General features: G+C 42.1%; 1 protein-coding gene across 1 annotated transcript; it reads left to right on the top strand.

Annotated features, from left to right (window-relative positions):
* The first annotated feature begins 326 nt into the window (after window positions 1-326).
* Window positions 327-9,587, top strand: LOC112216228 (transcriptional repressor scratch 2-like). The gene is made up of 2 exons (XM_024376069.2): window positions 327-825; window positions 4,435-9,587. The coding sequence occupies exons 1-2, from the start codon at window positions 684-686 to the stop codon at window positions 5,250-5,252; spliced, it is 960 nt and encodes a 319-aa protein (XP_024231837.1). The 5' UTR covers window positions 327-683; the 3' UTR covers window positions 5,253-9,587.
* The last annotated feature ends 16,810 nt before the right edge of the window (window positions 9,588-26,397 follow it).

The following is a 26,397-nucleotide window of genomic DNA, read 5'->3' on the forward strand; positions in this document are numbered from 1 at the left end:
GGGAGGGGAGAGGGGCAGTGGTAGTAGTGGGGTCACTGTGTATGTGTGTGTTGGGGGGGGGATGGGTGTGTTCTTTCTCCTCTGTCTGTGTGCGAACGAATGCACAGACGGTTCAGTGGTAATTTGATGTGTGTCCCCGGGGACATTTGATGGATTAAAGCTAAGCAGCTCCATTTCGCAGCACCACCTGATCTTCCACTGCCTGTGCCCCATATAAAGGCTGGAGAGAGAGCTGATCTCAGCTAGTCTGACAGTCTCTCTCTCTCTCTCTCTCTCTCTCTCTCTCTCTCTCTCTCTCTCTCGCTCTCACTCTCACTCTCTCCTCCCTCCTCCACACTCTCTCTCTGTCTCTCTTTCTCTCTCTCTTCTCTTTCTCTCTGGTCCTTTAAGCCTGCTGCATCACAGGAGCTATCCAGTGCTGAACCAAATATTTTAATTGTATTTTTTGGAAAGCTGGGGGTGCCATAGAGAAACACACAGCATTGTCATCTGCCTTGTTCTCCACTGATTTCCATTTTCATTCCTTCTCTTATGTCTTTTAGAGGTTGCATTTTCCTTTAACACAAGGATTACTTCTACTGACAGCCGGCTCCAGCTCTGCCTGTTTGCTGATTTCTTTGGGGGTATTATCTTTTCTCTTCATGTGTGATTCTCAGTTCTGTGTGTTTTTTATTCTTTGAAACATGCCCCGTTCGTTTTTGGTGAAGAAAATCAAGCTTGATGATTTCTCTAATCACCATCACCACCTGGACGACTCGTTCACTCCTTTCACACGCTCCATCACTGACTCTGTGACCAGCTTGGGCGTTCGTCTCAGTGAGAATGGTGAGTTTGCATGCCTCTGCACAGCACACAGCACACAGCACACAGCACACAGCACACACATGTTCTGCCTGCCGTTGTCTAGGGTGTGCTACTGTAGCACCACTGCTCTCTTTGGTTTAGTTGTTGATTACAGAATAAGAATGCCCCATGACATCTATACAGTAAACACAGTTGGAATTATCTTTTGATTCTGTATTTGTAAGTGGTTCTTCAGCCCTTGAGATGCCTGTTGTCTGCATGTTGTCTGGGAATGAATAGCAGATGTTACATAAAGCCATCAGATTTTGCTCCCGTATCCCAAATCATTCTCTCCAGCACCACCAGCCCACCCCCATCGTGCTCCCAGACTTTTGTCTTTTGACTCTGATGAGAGGAAGACACAATTCAGGTCACAGCAGAAGATCAGCTTATGCAAATGGTGGAGCAAAACGTGCTTCTCGCCTGTAGATGTGCATCTCTGAATTTGTATTGCGTACACAAATTACGGTGTGCCTGAAACATGCAGGCTGTCACTCTCCAGTCTTTGTGCGATCTGAGAAATATATGAAAATGAAAGATAAGTGCTGGATGATACATTTGTCCTTAGCTGTTATTGTCCTTGAGTTTCCATCACAGTCCTCGCCCCCCTCTGCCCGCCTCCCTTCCCACCCAACCGGAGCATGCATGCACAGTCTCCCCACCCCCATCCCTCCGCTGCATCTTTCTCCTCCTTCCGGGCGTTTGAAAACTAGCAGGGGTGGAGTTTCATCCATGCAGGCCTATTGCCGTCACAAGAGATATCAACGCAATGTACAGTACTGCCGGGCGAGGGGGGTTAGCTGGGGTAGAGGGGGAGCGAGAAGGAGAGAAAGAAGGAGAAAAAGGAGTAAAAAATGCTTCGGGCAGCATTGACGTGAGGCCACGTGACTAGGGGTATACAGTAAACATAGAGGAAAGGGCCCATAGCGGCACAGTGGGCAACAGTAGGACTAGGCAGCATGCTAAGCCCCAGTCCAGTCAGAGCTAGAGAGAGACGTCCTTCACTTTCAGTCAGGCAGGTTTAAGCTCGCTCCCATTTTGTGGCCATATTTAGGATGCCAGATGTCTGTCTGTCTCTCTTTGTTATTTTGTCTTGGCAATAAGCAGATAGTTTTACAGTTCAGATCAACCTGTGAACATAAAATGCTCACTTGTTATTCAACCACATCACATAATACTATTAACCAGTGATTTTAGATTAGGAGCAGCAGCAACTGAGAACAAAAGTACATGTTTGAACAGTGCAGTTGTTCTTAACAAATTTTGGCTGCAGTGAATGATCAGTTTCACTAAATATATATATTTTTTATGATAGAGTATGAGTGTAAATGAACTTCTTTTTATTTACATTTTATAAATACAAATGCAAACGGTTACGATAAAGTTATGGAACCAGATTCATTGCAACAAAAAAATTACTTCTTTGAATAAATCATGTGGTTGAAATTTCAATCGTTAGTAAAGCTGTTAGTCTCAGTCTCTACTGTTCTGTCATTGGTAAACACTACTCCACTTCTGTTGAGAAAGAAATATGCCTTTTGATGGGAAAAAAATAAATATATATTATGGATTACTGCATTAGTACCAACGATTACCATTGTATGCAGACAAAATAACCCTTCTTGTCTTTTCAATGAAATCCCAAAGAAATCCCAACATTGTTGAAATGCCTGGCGTCAGCGCTTTCCCCATTGTGGAGACATTTGACTTGAAGTGTCTGTCGAACAACAAAGAAGGAGGGTGGGAGATGGAGTCCATTAATAACATGCTCGCTTTGCATTAGAGGAATGAGTCGCTATACAGCAAAGGTTAATACAGCATTAGTTCAACCACAAATAATGAACTCTGTCTGACCTTAAGTAATTAAAACCTATTACACATGTGTAATTAATCAGGGGAGTAAAAATCAAGATGTCCATATGTTTCAATAACAATCTGTTGCTGTATACAGTATGTTTGGCTATTTTCCTGTGCTCTCTTTACGGTACTGTATATTCAACGTTCAAAGAAAAAGCAACAATGGGGTGCTATTAGACTTGAAATAGCCTATGAAGTAAGAATTACCATTACCTTTAGAAGTTATATCAGGAGAGGAAGATATATCATGAGTTGTTAGCTATATAGGCTAGTCAACAAAGGGGTGGTGCTTTTGACCAAATAACACCCTTGCCTTCCAATAAGATCCCAGTCTCCCAGTCCTATAGTATTATGGTAATGTCTTTGACAAGAAATGGTCTCTGAGTGGGAACCCTTGGGAATGGAGACAGCATTCTAAGAGAGCACTTAAAAATTGATTTTCTAATGACCTGATTCCTAAAGGCACTTCAGCGAGCTTAACACTATAGCCACTTTGTTCTGCTGGTAATCCTGTGTATCACGTTTCAGCTTAACCTTTCCATCACTGAACCATGTTCAGTAGGCTATCGTTGTATAGTCTTCTCCAGTCACTTTACTCCTTGCCCTGCATTATTTCTGTCTTATTTCCACACACGCAGTGTGTTCCAACAGCTGTACTATTTTACAGATGAAGGCCTATTGATCAGCAAGAAACTTTGAATTTCATTAAAAACCAGTCAATAGTTAATTTCCACCACTTGCTGCACACAGTGCATAGGGATCTGCCTTTTCTTCTTCTTCAGGATTCACAACACATATTAGAATTTCAATCATATGTTTGTCCTATATGTTAGTAAGCTGTTAAAGTGGAACATGTGTAGATGTACTGGGCTAATGTTGGTAAATATTCGGTATTGTTTAGCTCTTTACAGCTTCATGCCAGGAAACCTTTTAGCTCCACTTGGCTGCCTCACAACATTACAGATTGCCTAGACAATAAAATGACCTGTCTGTAATATAACATCAGTCAATAATCCGTCATCAGTCAATAATCCAGTGAGACAAGGAAGTGGAAGTGCTACTCTTTTGAGAGAAATTAATATAAAGAACTCCAAAAACAATTCAAGTGCTTTCTAGAATTTAAAAAAAGTGTTTTTCAGTTTTAATGGCTTCTCCTGATGATTTATCATCCCCAAATACTGTAGTCTCCTGGACAGTCACCCCAGACCATAGACAGTGTGTTCTGCCTGTTGGGCCCAGCATGTTCAGGCTTAATTGGGCAAACAAAACAAAGATATAGACCTTCAGTCACAGATGATTGACAAACAGTACCTTGGAGTGAGCAAGTCACTGGGAGAAAGAAACGGTGACTAATCAATGAGACCACTTCAAGTAATAAGAGGGGCCTTCTTTCATAGGTGTCTTTAATGAGTAGTTATCTGCGTTTAGCAGCCACCACTCGTCTGTGCTGTAACTGTGTAATAAAGGTGAATGCTGTGGATAGTGTTCTGCATCGCTGTCCTGTGGTAAATGCTGTGTGATTTGGGGAGCAATTTGTTTTCTATGTGTGTATTCTATTGTTTAATAATTTACAAGAGGCAACCATCCATGATAATCATATAATCACGTCACAATGCACTTATCCACCACCACAACACTCAGCCTACTGTAGACTAACTGTCACTATCACTGTCTGTGTGTGTGTGTGTGTGTGTGTTTTGCCTTAATGTAACTATTATTGTGTGTTTTCTCCAGGCTACATCCAGGATTACATCACACCATCTGTATATCAGGGGGAGACGAAGATGGAGCTCAAGATGGCGTTGCCCGTCTCTGACCCTCTGTACACCCAGGTGAGCAGCAGGGGTGAGGAGTACTGTGACCCTGACCTGGAGCACCCTGACAGCCCCCAGTCCGGCATGACGGCCAGCGGATTCTACAGTGGCGAGGCGGAGGCCCTGACCGAGGGCTACACCATGGATGCCTTCTTCATCTCCGACGGGCGCTCACGGCGGAAGGGAGACGGTGATGGCCGTAAGGGAGGTCGTTCTGGTGCTTCCAATGCTGATGCCACAGAGGAGAGGGAGGCAGGGGCCACCGGGACAGCCCGTCACACTTGCAACGAGTGCGGCAAGACGTATGCCACCTCGTCCAATCTCAGCAGGCACAAACAGACACACCGTAGCCTGGATAGCAAGATGGCGCGCCAGTGTCCCACCTGCGACAAAGTGTATGTGTCCATGCCAGCACTGGCCATGCACATCCTCACCCACAACCTAAAGCACAAGTGTGACGTGTGCAACAAGGCTTTCAGCCGGCCCTGGCTCCTGCAGGGCCACATGCGCTCGCACACCGGGGAGAAACCGTTCGCCTGCGCCCACTGCGGCAAAGCCTTTGCTGACCGCTCAAACCTCCGCGCCCACATGCAAACCCACTCTGCCTTCAAGCACTACCGATGCAAGCGCTGCAATAAGACCTTCGCCCTCAAGTCCTACCTGAACAAGCACTATGAATCAGCCTGCTTCAAGGGTTCCGGGGACGAAGATGATGACGAGTCCTGCTCTGAGAACTAGTTGCCAGAACCAGAAGGACGGAAGCAGAATTTGGAATCCTATATTGTAGGTTCTACAACCAATAACCCCCTTCACTCTGCCCTCCATGCCTTTTTCTTCCTTTTTTTAGAAAGCAATATTTTCACTGAGATTACGTGAAGAAAACTGTTATGATTATGGCAAAGACAATTTCAAAAGATGCTGGATCCCCCCCACCCCCCCCCCCACCCCCACCCCCACCCCCACCCCGCACAGTAGCTAATCATCCACAGATACTTACAATCAAAACAACAATTCTCCAAATAAATACTCTAGTTTTTAGCTCACACACAAACACACACACACGCATATGCACACACGCTCACACAATTATATATGAGGCCTGGCATGTGATTTTTTTTATCAATGACTATAATGATATTGATATCAATAGTAATACTATTTAGATTCCTGATATTTTATAGAAAATAGTAACAGGGAAAATGAAGAAGAAGAAAAAACATAAAAAAGGACTGTAACAGTTTTCTTTTGTTTTTTAGAGACAAAAATGACCTCTTGTATTTTTATGCTGCTTTTTATTTGCTAAGAATTTAATTCTTTTGCAACTGCCAACATTCACTTTTTATGAAAATGAGTACTATGACAGTATTTGCATAAAAGGGAAATCATTTTAAAGTTTAAAAAGTACCCTTTTTGTCACACATATGTTTTTAATTCAATGGGTGTTATTTTTCTATTGTCCGACTGAATTTGTTATACATTTTGGTGCCAATTCCTCCTTGATTTTTGAAAGCAAAGCATCTTTGTAACTGTGGGTATTCAGAAAACTTCCAGCAAAACTCATTGAACAAACCTAAAGGCAAACTACATCAGCTGAGTACAATAGGATCATGAACCAGGGTCATTGTCAGTTCCATCAGAGAAATTGTTTTGAGTTTTTATGGAGACCTGTTGAACAGGTTGTGGAATCACAAGATACCGGCGGCACACAAAGTACACTCTCTTCATCATACTGGTAACTACAGTTTAACAATAACAACACTGGGAGACAAACCAAATGTACCGATCGGTTGTTATAGGTGCCATGTGCATTGTGCAGTAACCTGTCTATAGCAATGGAAACCATCCCTGTTCTTCCTCCACCATGGTGGCTTGCATGAACTTTGCCACTCTGTGGTGTTTCCCTCAGTCGTAATAAGCAATGTTCATTACACTCTCTGAGGTGCTCTCCCTCTTCTTTTACTGGTATTACCTCAAAAAGGAAAATATATGAGCTCGTGACATGCACCCTCAGTTACAAAGGAATGTTTTATTTTATTTTATATATGTTGCTGAAAGCTCTTTCTACCATTAGATGTATAGCATCCTACTACCTTGTAAATTGTGTATTTATTGATCTATTTATGTAAGTATTTATTTGTCAATTTATTAATGTATTTGTTATTCATATGTTTCTAAATGTATTCATCTATTAATTTATTAATTTATGCCATTATAGTACTTGTCTATTCACGTGTTGAAATATGACTTTCCATTGACCTTGTAAGATGCTGCTGATCTTCAAAGAAAATGTGTATATGCATGAAACTGTAGAGAGTCCACGGGACTTAGTTTTTTAAAGAGGAACAATGACTAGTATCAGCCATAACTTCAAACAAATGATGAATGCAGATTATATTTGTTTCACAGCAATAATAACTTCACTGGTACAGCAATTGACATGTATAATAATAATCAAAACTGTCCTGTTTGCAGTCGATTTAGGGCAATAAAATGAAACAGATGAAGAAGAAATGTTGTTGTTTCCCAAAGGTAGAGCCCACCCAACTGCCTCCCTTCACATATTAGCTGAAGATTGACCCTTGAAGGGTTGATGATCATGTCATGCAATGCTGTCCAAAGATAGCAAACCTTACTATTATGCTTTATTAGAAAACCAATGAAATCTAACATTTTCCACATAGAACATCAAACACTTCCTTATTCAACCCTCTGAAAAAGATAAGGGGAATCAGTTATTTTCAAACAGATACACATTCTATTCTACCAGCTGGCTTGTCTTCCACAACTCACATATCTGTATTCCAGAATCCTGACAGGTTGAGTTAGTTGGAAGGAGGACTGAGGGGCCCCAATCATCATGCCAGAGGAGATAATGGCAATGGGAAGGCTTTTTTCCCAGGTGGATTAGCCAGGCTATAATAATAGCAATGCAGTAATTATAAAACAGTGTCGACAGCAATTGCTCTCCTGATTACCCTGCCAGAGCTTTGCTGCAAGCCATTAAAGCCCTGTAAAAGGGAAAAGTTCGGAATCAAGAGATTGGCAGATTTATCTGTAAGACAGTGTTTTCCTTATAATGTACACTAAGAGAGCTTTGGAAAGGTTTATGTAGCCTGGTTTAACAGTGAAAGGGGAATATGCACTGAAAATACCTTAGAAGTTAAAGGAAAATGGGAATGTTTTCCAAAACCTCCCACAATATATAGGAAACAGAAATTGCACAAGAAATTTAAAACAACACTTCCCATAACAAAAAATTGCCACTTGGTTGGAAGGCTGAAAACAACCTGTGTTAGTCAGTGTGATACAGACTGCTTTCCATTTAGGACATCTGTCATGACAGGGATTTTGTTTTACAGTCACAGTTGCTTCCAAAATGAATCTGTTTGGCAGATTGCTCTATGTTGAATCCATGTGTTTTTTAGGATTAGAGGTTTGAAATTATGGGGTGTCTATCGGCAAGATAATGATATCTATGAAAAATATGTCATTATAATTAATGTGTCAATAAAATTGATGTTCTTCCATCAATTGACAAGAGAAGGCTTTATACAAAATCCTTTATTCATGTAAATCTCTTCATGACACATGATGTTATTGTTGTAAAATAATAATACACCATCCTCTCCCTCTCTAACTGGTTTTGATGAGATGTGTGGTTTAGTGGTGTGTGAGATGGTTCGACTGGGATTGGTAGAGGCTGTGGCGTGTGGGAGGATAACAGGTGTTTGCAGACAGACTGCAGATTGGGAGAGTAATTGAGTTGGTGAGCGACCTCCAAGGGGAAGGTCGAGCACCAGCAGACAAATGCACTGTCAGCTATTTGCATATTCTAAATGGATGACACAATCACAGTAATGGTGAGTTCTCCTTTAAAAACCTGCAGGGAATAAATTGATTCTGCCTGCATTCGTTCCATCCTTCTCTTCTGTTTTACCACTACCACTCCCCCATACAATGACTCCAGCCTCTATATTAACCTCTTTCATTCTAAATATGTAGTCTTGGTTCATGATAGGCTCGGTGAACATACTGGACTCATTGTGAAAAAAATCCCTGTCTTCAAAACAACTTGTGGAATATTTGTGTAGCCTACAGGTATTTTGAGTTCAGAAGGAACTGGGTGTTTTTTCCCAAAATTATTTTGTAGCTTGTCCTCCTATTTGATGGATGGATCCATGTTTGTTCTGAGCAACATGACAACCAAACTGTACTGTATGTCCAATACAGATATGGATTTGATTGCAAAATCAAACTTATAGGCTGAGTTTAAGCAGGCAGCCCAATTCTGATATTTTTTTCAATAGCTCTGAAAAAGAGCTGATGTGAAAATATCTGTTGTGATTGGTCAAAAGACCAATTAGTGGAAGAAATATCAGAATTGGGCTGCCTGTGTAAACGCAGTCATATTGTCCCAAAATGAATAGAAACAATAAATGCAGAAAAGTAAGTTAAAATTTGTTCTGAAACGGTTGTTCTGAGTTTGAGAAGGGAAAACATTGTTCCTCTTTGACGATTTTGTAAATATATTTGTATATACTGTATATCACAGCAATAATATGACAATGCATGTGGACATTTACTTGTTTGCTCTCTTTGCTTATGTTGTCTTCTGTAAAGAAGACAAATACAGGTACCAACTACAGTGTGAGTTGGAATGTGAATCAGGAAAAGTCCTAATTAAAAGCTATCTGTCATAGGTTACTAACAACACTCCACTGCTCTGTGCACTCTGACTGGGAGATTTGTCCATGTTCTTATTCTTTAATATTTAGTCAAATGTTATTGATGTGCCCGGCTTGGCTGCGCAATGATGAAAAGTGCCAAAAAGTATGATTTCCATAACAAAAGCCTTCAACATATGATGGGTCGCTTGAAACCTTCCATATGTTCCTCAAAACAATGATTTTATTTATTTATTTCAAACTCTCTTTTTTTTTGTCTTTACTATTTTCAGCAAAGTGTGAAGAATTTTAAGCCATGATTTCTGAGGGGTGTTTTGGTCGATTTTATTCTGCTATAATTAATAATGATGATAACAATAATGGTGATAAAGATAATAAAAACAATAGCACAAGTCATCTACAGCTCCGTTTTTATTTCCTTGATAAGGCCTCTGTGAGCAATCAGGCAACCTATTCATTTCATACTTTCTTTCAACAAGCTGTATATTGCTGCATCTTCTCTAAGATCATTTGTTTCAACAAATTATTTCAGACTGATCCACCATGTCCACATCAAATCACTGGTGTTAAACATAATTTTTGTTAAACACAATTTATTTAGAGACCAAAAGGCCTGCAATGCTACAAACATACAGTATCTATCAAAATCTGTTTAATTTTTATTATGAGAAATATGACCATTATTCTATTCTAGTGCCCATATCAACTGACAGAGAAAACAGGACCAATATAGAAGCCCTGTTGACAGCAATACATTTCTGTGTAAGAGTTACTGAAATATAGGGTAATATTAAAAGCAAAAGCATCTGTTCCAGAGCTATTGAGCCATTCTTGATCATAACATTTTAATGGAACATTGATTTTATGCCGGAGCTCCTCCTTCACCAGTGACTCAAAAGCCAGAGAGAAAAATATGGAACAAAATAAAAATGAATCATGGCAGAGAATGGGGATTATTTTTCTGGGTTTTTCTTGATTGGTTTCCAGGGAATATACACACTTGAATTGGTGGCGGTGGTGGTGTCCTTCAGTGTCCTACAGCAGCAATGAAACAGTATAATGAGACAGACAGAACAGTGGGCTGGGTAGGGAACGGGAGATGGACAGATGCTTTGTAGTACATTCATTCAGAGGAATCTTTCTCCACTCAAGGGACAACTGGGACGATGCATAATATGTAAAGGTGTATGCTGCGACAGCAGTAAACTGTAGCCCCTCAATAGCAATACTTCAGAAAGGAAATTATGTACTTGTTTACATATTTATGTGCTTTTACGTGCTGTTCTCAGTAAAAAATCAAGCTCTAAGTGTTTCTAAATTCAACATTTATTTATCTAGGGGCGGCAGGTAGCCTTGAGCTGGTAACCGAAAGGTTGCTAGATCGAATCCCCGAGCTGACAAGGTAAAAATCTGTTGTTCTGCCCCTGAATAAGGCAGTTAGCCCAATGTTCCTAGGCCGTCATTGTAAATAAGAATTTGTTCTTAACTGAAAACATTGACACATCCAAAAAACTGACAGAAGCCCTGATTTCTAAAGTAATGAGAATCCAACAAACACATACAAAGATTGTTGAAGCAGATGTGTCACATCTGCTCCTGCTATGCCCTCTAGTGCTCATCCTGTGTCTCCTTGACCTGCCGCCACTCCCCCAGTGCTCTCTCCCTCTCTCTCTGTGTGTGATTGTGTGGGCGGAGACAGGTGTGCTGGAGTCAGAGCAGATCCCCACCAGCTGCAACTTGTTTCATAATCAAGACCTCTACAAATACTCAGTCCTGCCACTTCCACACTGCCAGATCGTAATCTCTGCTTAATTAGTCCATGTTTTTAGCCGGTTGTTCCTGTTATCCCTTGCCTGACACTGTTTTCCTCTCCCAACGCTCTCAATGGACAGCTTCTTGCCAGTGTCAGTGAGAGAACTGTGCCGGTCATCCTGCGTCTCTCTGGGAATCACCAGGAAAGGATCAGTCTCCACATAATCTACTGCCCTCGCTCTCCCCTGATTCTTGGCCATATTTGGTTAAAGCTGCACAACCCATAGATCGACTGGACCGCTGGATGGGTAACCGCTTGGAGTACATTTTGTCACACTAATTGTCTACATTCTGCCCTTCCCCTCGCCTTGTCTGTGCCCCAGTCCATTCCAGAATCCCCGGGCCTGTCATCAGTTCCTCTAGAGTATCACAATCTAACTCCTGTGCTCAGCAAGCACCACACCCTGTCTCTGCTACTTCAGCAGCCATACAACTGTGCTATTGACCTCCAGCCTGGAGCTCCTCTCCCCTGTAGCCAGTTGTAAAACCCCTCTTGCCCTGCGCAAGAGGCTATGGAGGGGTACATCCAGGATTCCCTGGCTGCAGGACATGTCAGGCCTTCTTCCTCTCTGGGAAGGGGCTGGTGTTTTCTTTGTCAAGAAAAAAGATGGGTCACTAAGACCGTGCATAGACTTCAGTGGGCTGAATAGTATTGTGACATTCAAAAATTTTTGAAGGACCTTGAGGGTCACCAGCAACACGTTCACCAAGTTGTCCAATGGCTGTTGGAGAATAAGCTTTTTGTTAAGGCTGAGAAATGTGAGTTTCATGCTTCCTCTGTGTCCTTCCTGGGTTACATTATTGCACAAGGACAGTTACGGATGGACCCTGCCAAGGTCAGGGCAGTCACAGTGGTCTGTGCCCTCAAATCTGAAGTAGCTGCAGCGTTTCCTGGGGTTTGACAATTTTTACAGACGTTTCATCCGTAACTACAGCCGTTTGGCAGCCCCTGTCACCACCACCTCCACTCCGTTCCACTGGTCCCCTGAGGCAGAGGCAGCATTCCGGAAACTCAAGTGCCGCTTCACTTCCTCTCCGATCCTCACCCAGACAGACCCAGAACCAGTTCGTCATCGAGGTGGATGCCTCCGACACCGGTGTAGGTGCTGTTCTGTCTCAATGTACCCCCTCTGAGCAAAAGGTCCACCCATGTGCTTTCTTGTCCCGCAAGCTCTCACCTGCAGAAAGAAATTGCGACATAGGTACCCGGGAACTTCTGGCTGTGAAGCTGGCTCTTGAGGAGTGGTGTCACTGGTTGGAGGTCTCGGTTCTTCCCTTCATTGTGTGGACGGACCACAAATACCTGTTCTACATCCAGACTGCCAAACGTCTGAACTCACGGCAGGCCATGTGGGCTTTGTTGTTTGGAAGATTCAACTTCACACTCACTTATCGACCCGGATCTAAGAATACCAAGCCTATACCAAGCCTGACGCCCACTCCCATCAGTTCCCCCGCCGACAACACAGGTTCCGAGCCAGAGACCATTATGCCATCCACCTGCATCCTTGTCGCTGTCTCCTGGGAGATCGAGTCCCGCATTCGCCAGGCTCAACAGAACCAGCCTGACCCAGGTAACGGTCCTAGAAAGGCTCTGTTTGTTCCAGAATCAGTTCGCTCTGAAATTCTTCTGTGGGCCCATTCTACTCACCTCACCTGTCACCCTGGCATGAACCAGACTGTCACCTTCCTGCGTCAGCGCTTTTGGTGTCCCACCATGGGGAGAGACGTCCGGGAGTTCGTCTCAGCCTGCTCGATCTGTACCCAGAACAAAACCTCCACCAAACCCACTTCCGGTATACTTCGCCCTCTTCCTATACCCAGTCGCCCCTGGTTACACATAGCTCTGGACTTCGTCACTGGCCTTCCCCCATCTAACGGTAACTCAGTCATCCTCACCATTATTGACAGATTTTCGAAAGCGGCTCACTTCATTCCCCTCCAAGCTTCCATCCTCCAAGGAGACTTCGGACCTGCTGGTATTCCATGTGTTTCGGCTGCATGGCATTCCCACTGACATTGTTTCCGACAGGGGACCCCATCTCAGGTATGGAAAGCTTTCTGTTCAGCACTTGGTATTAATTAATAACCTCTTGGAACCACCCATCCCGGATCCGGGATAATTGTCATCAACTACACTAAATAGCATAGCGCAACGGTCAAATAATCTTACTAGAAAATATTCATATTCATGAAATCACAAGTGAAATATAGCGAAACACATCTTAGCCTTTTGTTTATCACCCTGTCATCTCAGATTTTGAAATTATGCTTCACAGTGAAAACAATACAAGCGTTTGTGTAAGTTTATCGATATACCAACAAAACATTATGTACACCTAGCGGCAGGTAACTTGGTCACGAAAAGCAATCAAATTAATCGTTTACCTTTGATCTTCGGATGTTTTCACTTACGAGACTCCCAGTTAGACAGCAAATGTTCCTTTTGTTCCATAAAGATATTTTTTATATCCAAATACCTCCGTTAGTTTGATGCGTTATGCCCAGGAATCCACCGGAAATAGTGGTCATGACAACAGACAAAATTTCCAAATTATATCCATAATATCGACAGAAACATGGCAAACGTTTTTTATAATCAATCCTCAAGGTGTTTTTCAAATATCTATTCGATAATATATCAACCGGGACAGTTGGCTTTTCACTAAGACCGGGAGGAAAAATGGCTACCTCTCTGTTTTGCCCAAAAATCACACTGAGAGCCAACAACTGACCACTTACGCAATGAGGACGTTTATGCTCATTCTCTAAAATAAAGGCCTGAAACTACGTCTAAAGGCTGTAGACACCTTAGGGAAGCCACAGAAAAAGGAATCTGGTTGATATCCCTTTCAATGGTCAATAGGGATGCATAGGAACACAGAGCTTTCAAAATAAGAGTCACTTCCTGATTGGATTTCCCTCAGGCTTTCGCCTGCAATATCAGTTCTGTTATACTCACAGACAATATTTTCACAGTTTTGGAAACTTTAGAGTTTTCTATCCTAAGCTGTCAATTATATGCATATTCTAGCATCTGGTCCTGAGAAATAGGCCGTTTACTTCTGGATATCATCTCCAGACCAACGGCCAGACCGAACAGGCCAACCAGTAGATGGAGACTGCCCTACTCTGTGTGATTTCGGCTAACCCTTCCTCTTGGAGTGCTCAGCTATCCTTGGTGGAATATACCCACAACACCCTCATCAATGCCTCGTCAGGTATGTCACCCTTCGAGTGTGCTCTGGGCTATCAACCCCCTTGTTCCCTGCCCAAGAAGTTGAGGTAGCTGTGCCCTTAGTCCATGACCACATGCACCGTTGTCATCCCACCTGGAGGAGGACCAGGCTGCCCTTCACTGTGCCTCAGCCAGAACCCAATTCCAAGCTAACCGTCACCGTGCCTCAGCTCCAGTCAACACTCCAGGCCAAAGGGTATGGCTCTCGTCGAATGACTTGACTTTGAAAGTGGTTTCCAGGAAACTTACCCCCCCGATTCATTGGTCCCTTTGAGATTGATCGTGTCATTAACCCCTCTTCTGTGCACCTGAAACTCCCGGACTCTTAAGATCCACCCAACCTTCCATGTGTCCCTGATTTAAACCTTTCTGCTCCAGTCCCGTGTCTCCTCCTGCAGCAGCTCCTTCACCCCCTCGGCTCATCGATGACCATCCTGCCTATACCGTGCGCTGGCAACAGGTGCTGCCCGTAGAGGGAGGGGTACTGTCACATCTGCTCCTGCCACGCCCTCTAGTGCTCATCCTGTGTCTCCTTGACCTGCCACCACTCCCCCTGTGCTATGTGTGTGTAGAGACAGGTGTGCTGGAGTCAGAGCAGATCCCCACCAGCCGTAACCTGTTCCATAATCAAGACCTATACAAATACTGAGTCCTGCCACTTCCACACTGCTAGACCGTAATCTATGCTCAATCAGTCCATGTTTCTAGCCATTTCTTCCTGTTGTGCCTGTTTTCCCTTTCCTGAACCTGTTTTCCTCTCCGCTACAGTTCTGCCCGCTCTGACTCTGGTCCGACTTCTCGTCAGTCCTGCTACTCTGTCCTGGATTTCCCACTATACACTCCCTTGGATTCCCCTCCGGACCTGCTTACCCTATCCCAACAGCTCTCGCTCCAGCCTCAGCCTCCGCACCCGGTTTTCCGGCAACCCGCCCGAGCATCCCCTGGCCTGCACTCAATCTTCCCCCCCGTGTTTCAATAAATACCTTGGTTACCTCATCCCAGTCTCCTCGTCTGAGTCTGCTCTTGTGTTCACCTGTTCCGCTCGCATGACAAGATGTTGTCCCAGGCCAGATTTAACAATGACAATAAACAGGTAATTTCATTATGTGTCAGTAAAGTGAGGACCCATGGAATCCCATTATATCACCATAACTTCCCCCTGGATGTGCAGCCTGGGCAGGGCCAGCCCTGGGAAGAAGCGACATAAACGGTCGCTTAGGGCTTACTGTTGAGCATTAGGATAGTAGAATACACAGGGTCTAATTTTGAAATTTGGTTGTCCATCAACAGTCTCTCTCATGTCAGTCACTGACAGTCTCTCAATTAACCCATGTCAGCTAAAATGTTGACTGGTAAATTAATCTAGCCAGCTATCTAAACTTGTAGTAATCATGGTCGAATTACAGGGCAAGTGCCCCGGGGCCCTGACCTCCAGGGGCTCCCCATAGATTTCGTCACTCTTAATCATAAGTCATGGAAAAATGTGTAGAATTGCAGGAAATTAGCTTTAAAACTGCAAAAATGTCTCTCCATCTGTCATCCCGTATATAGGTTGAAAATGGCAGATTTTGTCATTGATAAGCACCTAAATTGGAACCCTGTGGCCGTACAGTAACATGCTATACAGGACGTCAGAGCTCAGGTTCTCCAATTTGCAGCGCTTTATGGGTTTTGACTGACAGACTTTATAAACTTGAGTACCCGTCACATTCTGACCCTAGTTATTGTGTTAATTGTTTGTTTTAGTGGGTCAGGATGTGAGTTGGATGGGCATTCTATGTTTTGTGTGTCTATGTTGTTTTTCTGTGTTCGGCCTAGTATGGTTCTCAATCAGAGGCAGGTGTCGTTAGTTGTCTCTGATTGAGAATCATACTTAGGTAGCCTGGGTTTCACTGTTGTTTTGTGGGTGATTGTTTCCATGTCTGTGTTTTACACCACACGGTACTGTTTTCGGTTTTCGTTATTCACGGTACGTTTATTGCTTTGTATAGAGTGTTCAGTTTATGTGTTTAATAAACAACCATGGACACTTACCACGACGCATATTGGTCCTCCGATCCTTCTCGCCTCTCCTCTTCAGACGATGAGGAGGAAAACCATTACAGTACTACGCTCGACAAGAAGAGGCCCCCATCCTTCCCGCTAATTGGGGTACTTTTGCACATTTGTTGTCCGAGTGAGGGAAATGCTGGAAATCGAGAGGAGTCTATGTGTAATGAAAGATGAGACATTGGGAATGATAAATACCACTTTGATGTCATACAAGCAAACCACACACCCATGAGTCCAATTACTCCTTTTTCTCCCCAATTTCGTGATATCCAATTGGTAACGTAAACTAACTCACAATTGACCTTATTTTAGCGCCCAAAACACAGAATAATTCCAGATCAACTGTAATATCAATACCATTGTAAAGCACAATTTCTCCCCTTTCCAACAAAATCAATGACGAGACCTTCATGATGCCCATCTCTGCATGATTCAAGAAGGCAATGAGCTCCGTCGGGTATTTAAAAAAATGGTGGGTGGGGAAGCGAAACCTACTGCGTGATAGTGAGAAGGAGAGATGTCGTTTGGGGAAACGGCTTTTTCACTCGATCTGTCCAACTTATCACCTTATAGCCTCTAAAATGTAAATAAAACACTATAAATAGTTTATATAATGTGTCATTACATACCTATTTGAAGGTTTGTGTCGAATTTCAATCAGGTTTTTAGGGCGGTGCTAAAGTGAGGCTTTTGATGGTCATGATAGCTTGCAGTGATGACGCAAAAAATGACTAGGTATCCCCCCTTACCCTGTCCCTGTCCCTTGTTTTTAAACGGTGAGAGAAGTGCTACACCTGGTGGAGAGAGGCTGTAAGACAGAATTAGTTGCTTTATGCGTGCTGTACGTTACGCCATGACACATCACGATGTAACATACAGCGTCGGAGGGGTCAGTTTTTTCAACTTTTCTCCAATACTATAGAGCCTTTACCATGTCAATCAACGCTTGAATAGAAACGCAGTTCACACCCCAGATTTTGATGTCAACACAGTCGCTACAGTCCCATTCGGTTTCTTCGCAGCCTCATTTGAATGTCGCAGTTGCTCACATTTGTACGGAATGGGGTTAGTTAATTAGTCTTGTCCCATCGCTGCAACTCTCATACGGACTCGGGAGAGGCGAAGGTCGAGAGCCATGCATCTTCCGAAACACGACCCGCCAAGCCGCACTGTTTCTTGACACACTGCCCGCTTAACCCAGAATCCAGCCGGAACCAATGTGTCGGAGGAAACAGCTGTACAGCTGGCGACCAAAGTCAGCTTTCATGTGCCCGGCCTCCACAAGGAGTCGCCAGAGTGCGATGGGACAAGGACATCCCAGCCGGCCAAATCCTCCTCTATCCCAGACGACGCTGGGCCAATTGTGCAGTGCCTCATGGGTTTCCAGGTCGCGGCTGGCCGGTCGCGGCTGGACTGTAAAATGATCAGACTTTGAATGCTGAGAGAGATGATTGAGACGACAGTCATGGCTCGGTGGACATCCTCCTCACATCATGGCACCGTCTGAAATTGACCCTGGTCAAAAGCAGCGTACTATAGGGAACGGGGTGCCATTTGGGACACATCCTCATGTTTCTCTGGTGCCTGACAGGCTACTGCCATCTCCTTCCTCCACCAACTGATCCAGCCACCCGGCCATTAGGAGCAATTATGATGTGATGAACTTTTTATTCATTATTTTATTAGACCCCAAAGAACAGTGGGTATCTTGCTCATTAAAGCCTCTCGATTCCTCCCTGGTCTGCTTCATCAGCTGAGACTGCCAAGCTCTTTAGCTCAGTGTTCTTGATGTTTGTGCTGTTTATGTAAAACCCATCTGTTTGCTCATCTCTCTCTTGGCAGAGTGGCTACCTCTTCCTTACGCTTCTCTTTTGAAGTAATGTCAAAATAAGATTTTTGTGCATTTAAATCATCTGAGTTTCACTTTTTTTAATCAATGTTCAGGCAAAACATTTTTAAAAGCACTGCTTGAATTAGGCACAGCCCAACTCCTGTTTTGGCTGAATGGTCCACATATGTGTTTGTTTTTACATTTATGCATGTTCAACACAGTGTATAAACACAAGCTGAACATCACTGTAAGAATAATTCTGAATTTAAAAGCATGTCACTGTGTAATAAATAAAAATAGCTCATAGCTCTGCTGTCAGAGAGTTGGCAGGTAATTTTCTTGAGGAGCTCCAGCGCGACAATCCCATGGGGGCTGAAATCTAATATTAACTGCAAATCATTATGTGAGAACTAATCTTCCGTGACCTGACGCTGTACCTGTATGACTAACTCAATCTAGGTTATTTAGATATGTTAGCTACTGTACTGGGAATTAGTGCTGCTGTGACAGTTATGGGCTATAGAAAGTGCAGTGGGACTTCTGGAAATACAGTACATACTGTAGGGGTCATTTACATGTTTGTTGGATGTGAGTGACAAGACTTTCTTCCTCTCCTGTAATGATCTGGTGTGTGATTCTCACAGTTTGTGCGATTGACAGCAAAGCAGTAGTGACTTGGATGTGGCATTGTATACAGTATATAAAGAAACTGATGTGCTGACAGTGGAGAGATGTGTACCTTAGATTTGTAACCTCAGATAATATTTATATTTGCAGCTCAGATGAAAACCAACACACATGCAAATATTTATATAAAATAACTGCACTGTCCGTTGATAAGTGAGGATGGCAACATCTACGGCTCATGCTAGGGAGAGAACAGTGTTGTTTTAATTCAATAACTTATACATCTGATACATTAAATTCCTCAGTATAGAAGGCTAATGCTTTGAGTAGAGAGCATATCCTGTATACTATATGCCATTTGGTTTGTCTGAGATTGTACACCCTACTTTGCCAAACTCGTTATTCTATTCCATTGTTGACTTTTAGGACAGGTGTTTTTTACCCTCTTTACCAATGGGCTTTAGATTACAGCTAATAACCCTTGTGACCAATTAATAATATTCAATCCTATTGAAGTTCAAAGTATTTGTTATGATTTAATGCAGTAACCTGCTTCTCCTGTCCAATAATTCATTTTTAATTGTCTCATTAGTGGGAGAGCCTGACTGTGGGTTGGAGAAACCATCAATTGTTCTTCCTTACTTTGAAGCTTTCCAGTAATACCTGGGCAAAGCACCAAGCCCAGACATCCTTTTAGTTACCACAGCAACCTGGCTCACTCTTTGAAATCCCTACAAAAATAGCATTTTTATCTGCACATAATCATCCAAGTGTTCTTTGAAGGAAAAGGCATAATATCAGGTTCTAACACTTCAAAACGAAGTGCGAACCTCATTATAAAAAGTTTGTCACCTAAAGAGTCTGTTTGCTTATTCATTCTGTTTATTTATTATTTTCAACTGCATGACTAATTGCTAGGATACATGTTTATGAGATTCAGTTTGGCTGGGATGTTAGTAAATAGTATTTTGTCTCACATACAGTAGAGAATACTGCAGGTTCTGATTAAAATGTCTTATCATCAGAAGCAGAATATTACAAAAGTTCCTGTGAACTTTAATCATTTGCTGAACTACACTCCCTAGGATACATAGGGAGATATAGCAGCGCTTTTAAATATTCCTTTGTCATTTCTCTCCATCATGATGGGATACAACACAACTTTGGGAAATACGGTATTATTTTGATTCACATCAACTTCATGTTTTAAGATTGTATAATAATAATGCATTAATGTATAATAGTCCAACCCTATAGTTTTGGCTTTCCCATTTAACATATCAGATAAATATGGTAGACCTATGGCACAATACATTGGCATGATCAGCAGGCTAGAATAGGGTGGAATCCGGCTGCATGGTCAGGAAGATGGCAGAAGCAGATGTTTTGTTTGAAACTGATGGAACATCGAGTGAAAATGAGAGTGAGAAGAAATGGATTACAGTGGTGAACAAAAAAGGAAATAAGAGTTGTAAAGTGGTCGTGGAATCTAGTGAATCCAAGGTGCTATCTAGAACCTAAAATAAAAATGTTATTTGCCATATGCGCCGAATACAACAGGTGTAGACTTTATCGTAAAATGCTTATTTACGAGCCCTTTCCCAACAATGCAGTTCCAAAGTAAGAAAAATATAAACAAATAGCAAAAATATGAAAAAAAGGGAAATAGTAACACAATAAAATAACAATACCGGTACACAGTTAATGTGCAGGGGTACGAGGTAGTTGAGGTAATGTGAGTGTTATCCGCATAGCAATGATAGGAGAGACCATGTGAGGATATGACGGAGCCGAGTGACTTGGTGTACAGACAGAAGAGGAGAAGACCTAGAACCAGACCTAGAACCGAGCCCTGGGGGACACCAGTAGTAAGAGTACATGGTGCAGACACAGATCCTCTTCATGTCACCTGGTAGGAGTGGCCTGCCGGATAGGATGCAATCCAAGAGTGTGCATAGCCTGAGACGCCCAGCCCTGAAAGGGTGGAGAGGAGGATCTGATGGTTCACGGTGTCAAAGGCAGTGGATACAAAGGAGAGAGAGTCAGATTTGGCAATGCGGAGAGCCTCCGTGACACAGAGAAGAGCAATCTCAGTTGAGTGACCCGTCTTGAAGCCTGACTGGTTAGGGTCAAGAAGATCGTTCTGAGAGAGATAATGAGAAACTTGATCAGAGACAGCAGACGCAAGTGTTTTGGAAAGAAAAGAAAGAAGGGATACAGGTCTATAGTTTTTGACGTCAGATGAGTTGGTTTCTTGAGGAGGGGAGCAACTCGGGCCATTTTGAAGTCAGAGGGGACGCAGCCAGTGGTCAGGGATGAGTTGAAGGAAGTGAGGAATGGGAGAAGGTCTCCAGAGATGGCCTAGAGAAGGGAGGATGGGATTGGGTCAAGCGGCTTTGTACGTGTCTCTGTGTGTGGAGTAAAGGTGGTCTAAAAAAAAAAAAGAAATCAGGGAAAACAGATTTAAGTTTGCCTGCATTAAAGTCCCCGGTCACTAGGAGCGCTGTTTCTGGATGAGCATTTCCTTGCTTCTTGAAGTGCATAGGGGATGTTGTTCCCACCAGGACAATTAAAACCTATCCAAATAAAAAAAAACGTGGATGGCAGCATTCGCGCAAACTTGAATGCACAAACCATTGCATTTAACCACGGCAAGGTGACTGGGAATATTCTAGTCAAGGCCTGTCCTATTTGACTATTTCTGTACATGTTCTATTCAATCCTACGTATTCTTCAGATATAGTACATATTCTATCCATATACTGTCCAAAATGTCTATACATCCCATTATATATATATATATATATATATATATATATATATATATATATATATATATATATATATATATATATATATATATATATATATATATATATATACAGTACAATCGGAAAGTATTCAGACCTCTTCCCTTTTTCCACATTTTGTTACCTGACAGCCTTATTCAAAAATGGATTAAATCAAAAAATGTCCTCGTCAATCTACACATAATACCCCATAATGACAAAGTGAAAACAGGTTTTTAGAATTTTTTGCAAATTTATTACAAATTTTTAAAAAGTATAAAAGTACTCAAACCCTTTGCTCTTTGCTATGGGATGTGAAATTGAGCTCAGGTGCATCCTTTCCATTGATCATCCTTGACATGTTTCTACAACGTGATTGGAGTCCACCTGTGGTAAATTCAATTAATTTGACATGATTTGGAAAGGAACACACCTGTCTATACAAGGTCCCACAGTTGACAGTGCATGTCAGAGCAAAAACCAAGCAATGAAGTTGAAGGAATTGTCCATAGAGCTTGGAAACATGATTGTGTCAAGGAACAGATCTGGGGAAGGGTACCAAAAAATGTCTGCAGCATTGAAGGTCCCCAAGAACACAGTGGTCTCCATCATTCTTAAATGAAAGAAGTTTGGCCGCCCAGCCAAACTGAACAATCAGGGAGAAGGGCCTTGGTCAGGGAGGTGACCAAGAACACATGGTCACTCTGACAGATCTCCAGAGTTCCTCTGTGGAGATGGGAGAACCTTCCAGAAGGAGAACCATCTCTGCAGCACTTCACCAATCAGGCCTTTATGGTAGAGTGGTCAGACGGAAGCCACTCCTCAGTAAAAGGCATGACAGCCCGCTTGGAGTTTGCCAAAAGGCACCTAAAGTACTCTCAGACCATGAGAAACAAGATTCTCTGGTCTGATGAAATTTAGACTGAACTCTTTGGCATGAATGCCAAGCGTCACGTCTGGTGGATACCTGGCACAATCCCTCTGGTGAAGCATGGTGATGGCAGCATCATGCTGTGGGGATGTTTTTCAGCGGCAGGGACTGGGAGACTAGTCAGGATCGAGGGAAAGATGAACGGAGCAAAGTACAGAAAGATCCTTGATGAAAACCTGCTCCAGTGTGCTCAGGACCTCAGACTGGGGAGAAGGTTCACCTTCCAACAGAACAATGATCCTAAGCACACAGCCAAGACAATGCAGAAGTGGCTTCGGGACAAGTCTCTGAATGTTATTGAGTGGCCCAGCCAGAGCCCGGACTTGAACCCGATCGAACATCTCTGGAGAGACCTGAAAATAGCTGCGCAGTGACGCTCCTTATCCATTCTGACAGAGCTTGAGAGGATCTACAGAAAGGAATGGGGGAAACTCCCCAATACAGGTGTGCCAAACTTGTAGCGCCATAACCAAGAAGACATGAGGCTGTAATCGCTGCCAAATGTGCTTCAACAAAGTACTGAGTAAAGTGTCTGAATACTTATGTAAATGTGATATTTCAGTTTTGTTTTTTTATAAATTTGCAAAAGAATCTAAAAACCTGTTTTTGCTTTGTCATTATAGGGTATCGTGTGTAGATTGATGAGGGAAAAAAACATTTCATCCATTTTAGAATAAGGCTGTAACGTAAAACAACATGTGGAAAAAGTGAAGGCTGGTTCGATCCCTGAACTGGGTGGTTCAGGCACTGAATGTTGGGGCGGCAGCGTAGCCTAGTGGTTAGAGCATTGGACTAGTGATCGGTAGTAAGTTCAAATTCCTGAGCTGGCCAGGTATAAATCTGTCATTCTGCCCCTGAACAAGGCAGTTAACCCACTGTTCCTATGCTGTCATTGAAAATAAGAATTTGTTCTTAACTGACTTGCCTAGTATATAGGTAAAATGTTGGTTGGCTGACAATTGTGGTATATCAGACTGTATACCACGGGTATGACAAAACATTTATTTTTTAATGCTCTACTCTATTTATAATAGCAATAAGGCTCCTTGTGGGTTTGTGGTATATGGCTGACTCTGCATTGCATTGTGCATTGTGCGTAAGAGCAGCCCTTAGCTGTTAGTCATAAAGGAATCCCCAAGCTGACAAGGTAAAAATCTGTTGTTCTGCCCCTGAACGAGGCAGTTCGACTGTTCCCCAGTAGGCAGTCATTGTAAATAAGAATTTGTTCTTATCTGACTTGACAAATTAAAAATGAATAAATATACTTGCCTAATTTTGCCTAATTAAAAAACAATAAATATGTATATATACACGTCACCTCCTCAGGCCTTATTACTTAAAAATGTTTATACTCCGTACACCGACATTGCTCATCCTATTATTTCTGTATTTATTAATTCCATTCTTTTACTTTTTAGATTTGTGTGTATTGTTGTGTATTGTTAAATATTACTGTACTGTTAGAGCTAGGAACACAAGCATTTCGCAAACACCCGCAATAGCACCTGCTAATACTGTATGTTTCTGAGACCAATACAATTTGATTTGATCTGAATATATATTTGAATCTGACAAAAGGAGTACAGGTTTAATTGTTTTGTTTACTTTTGAATATTAGAAGTATATATATTTATATAGGACTCCACAAACATCTGCACTGTTCCTCCCATTGATATACTCTGGATTAAGGGAAGGGAAGGAGGAAATTACTACTACTTTGGAGGCTGTCACCGGTTTGAGGCAAACAAATGGTTGAAAATGAAAAACATTCCAGCAAATATCTTCAAATCAAATGTTGCAGACCTGCACACTTACTTGGGTGCCTCAACCCCAGACCTACAGTGAAATTTGATTAATTGAGGACTGTAGAGCCATGTTATACTCCATGTGAATCAGTGTTTTCAACTGTATATGTGCAGTGCAAGTACTGACAAGTAGGTGGAGATGTAACTCTGTTTTATATCATGTTGTTATATCATGTATTTCCCCTCCTGTATCACATTTGATGCTGAAAGTTGGAGCATTGTGTAATATTTCCACATGCAAATAACCCCAATTGCATTTCACAAATAGAAATAAAGTAAGATTCCTTAAAGCTGCAATATGTAACTTTTTTGTGCAACCTGACAAAATGCATATAGAAATGTGTGTTAAAGATCTGCCATTTTCATTGAAAGCAAGTCTAAGAAGCAGTAGATGTGCGTTATTTCTATGCTTCCTGTTCTTAAGTTTTGTTTTCACTTTTACTTTTGGTTTTGTACACCAGCTTCAAAAAGCTTGAAATGCAATATTTGTGGTTATGGAAAATATATTTCACAGCGATTTAGATGGTACAATGATTCTCTACGCTATACTTTCTTGTTTTGTCAAATAAATGGAATATTTGAATTTTAGCAACCAGGAAATGGCGGAGCGATTTCTGCATAGCGCATCTTTAAGAGATGTATACATTTTTTACTAACATAATTGGAAGCGCTAATAGTTATTTTAGGTGAAATGATAATGCTACAACAAAAGATCATGTAAAAGTCTAAAGTAATTTATTGACGTCAGATTTGCACACAAACTTGAGTTAACCACACGGATCTAAAGTCAGAATACAGCCCTACGTCAAAGATCTTTATAACTAACCCAAGTTAGACCAGATCCTGATCATTGATGAAACACAGTCTGGCTTTATGAGGAACAGACATATGTCTAACAATGTCAGACTAGTATTAGACATACTTGGCTACTCAGACCTAATAACCGAGGATAGCTTCATATTATTTTTAGATTTTTATAAAGCATTTGACACAGTAGAGCATCAGTTCCTCTTCCACTCCCTTGAGAGACTTGGCTTTGGGGATTTTTTCTGTAAGGCTATTAAGACTATACAAATCGTAACAGCTCTATCAAATTGAAATATGGCACCTCATCTTGATTTGAGTAAAAGAAAGGAATTAGGCAAGGTTGTCCTATCTCTCCGTACCTGTTTTTATTAATCACCCAACTTCTTACAAATTCTATAAATAATAGTCCTGTACAAGGTATTTCCAAAGCTGGTAACAAAATTATTTTAAGCCAACTGGCTGACGATACCACACTTTTTCTGAAAGATGCTAACCAAATTCCCATATCGATCAATGTGATACAATCCTTTTCCAAAGCGTCTGGTCTATATCTTAACATCAATAAATGTGAACTCATGGCTGTCAAAAAATAAAAAAGTTAGATCAGAGCCTGTCATTTCCAATGGGAGCAAATTACTCATAGTGGGCAGAACCAGCAAGGAGGTGGGCAGAGCCAAGCACGAGCTAGTGAGATCCGATTTGCGTGTTCTAGCATGTATTTGCATATTTCCGTTAGGGAATGCCTACTCTGTAAAGTGCGTATGCATGAACTAAATTTGCCCTTGCATTCCTTATAAACAACACAATTTTTTAGAAACTTTGGCAAAGGGTAAAGGGTCCAAAACGCAGTCCACTGTTTGCTCGTTTTGGAAACACAAAACTGTATGGAGATCAAATGTTTAATCGATTAGAAAATTAGGAGAATGTCGTCCAAAATCCATCTTGCTCCATGTTCTCCCATTGCTGCCCACGGCTTCCACTCATCACCATATTCGGTAGTGAGTGGAAACACCAACCAAATGCTTCACATTTATACAACCAGTGAAATATCTGTCTCATTGTTATATCTGCGCCTACTTCTTCACTAGTTTGATATGACTTCTTCTATAAATCTATGGTAGTCCTCAAACAAACATTAGAAGTGCCTGCCACCACCTACTGTACTGGAGTGTGTAAGTCAATCACAGTTTAAAGACTACATTAATAAAGAAGCAAACATTATGAGAAACTAAACCCTCCTATATAATCCTGTACTACTAATAAAATAAAAAAGAGTCCTACTAACTTCTAGCAAACCCTCCCCATC

Source organism: Oncorhynchus tshawytscha, linkage group LG16 (genome assembly GCF_018296145.1).
Source record: "Oncorhynchus tshawytscha isolate Ot180627B linkage group LG16, Otsh_v2.0, whole genome shotgun sequence".
NCBI classification, from domain to species: Eukaryota; Metazoa; Chordata; class Actinopteri; order Salmoniformes; family Salmonidae; genus Oncorhynchus; species Oncorhynchus tshawytscha.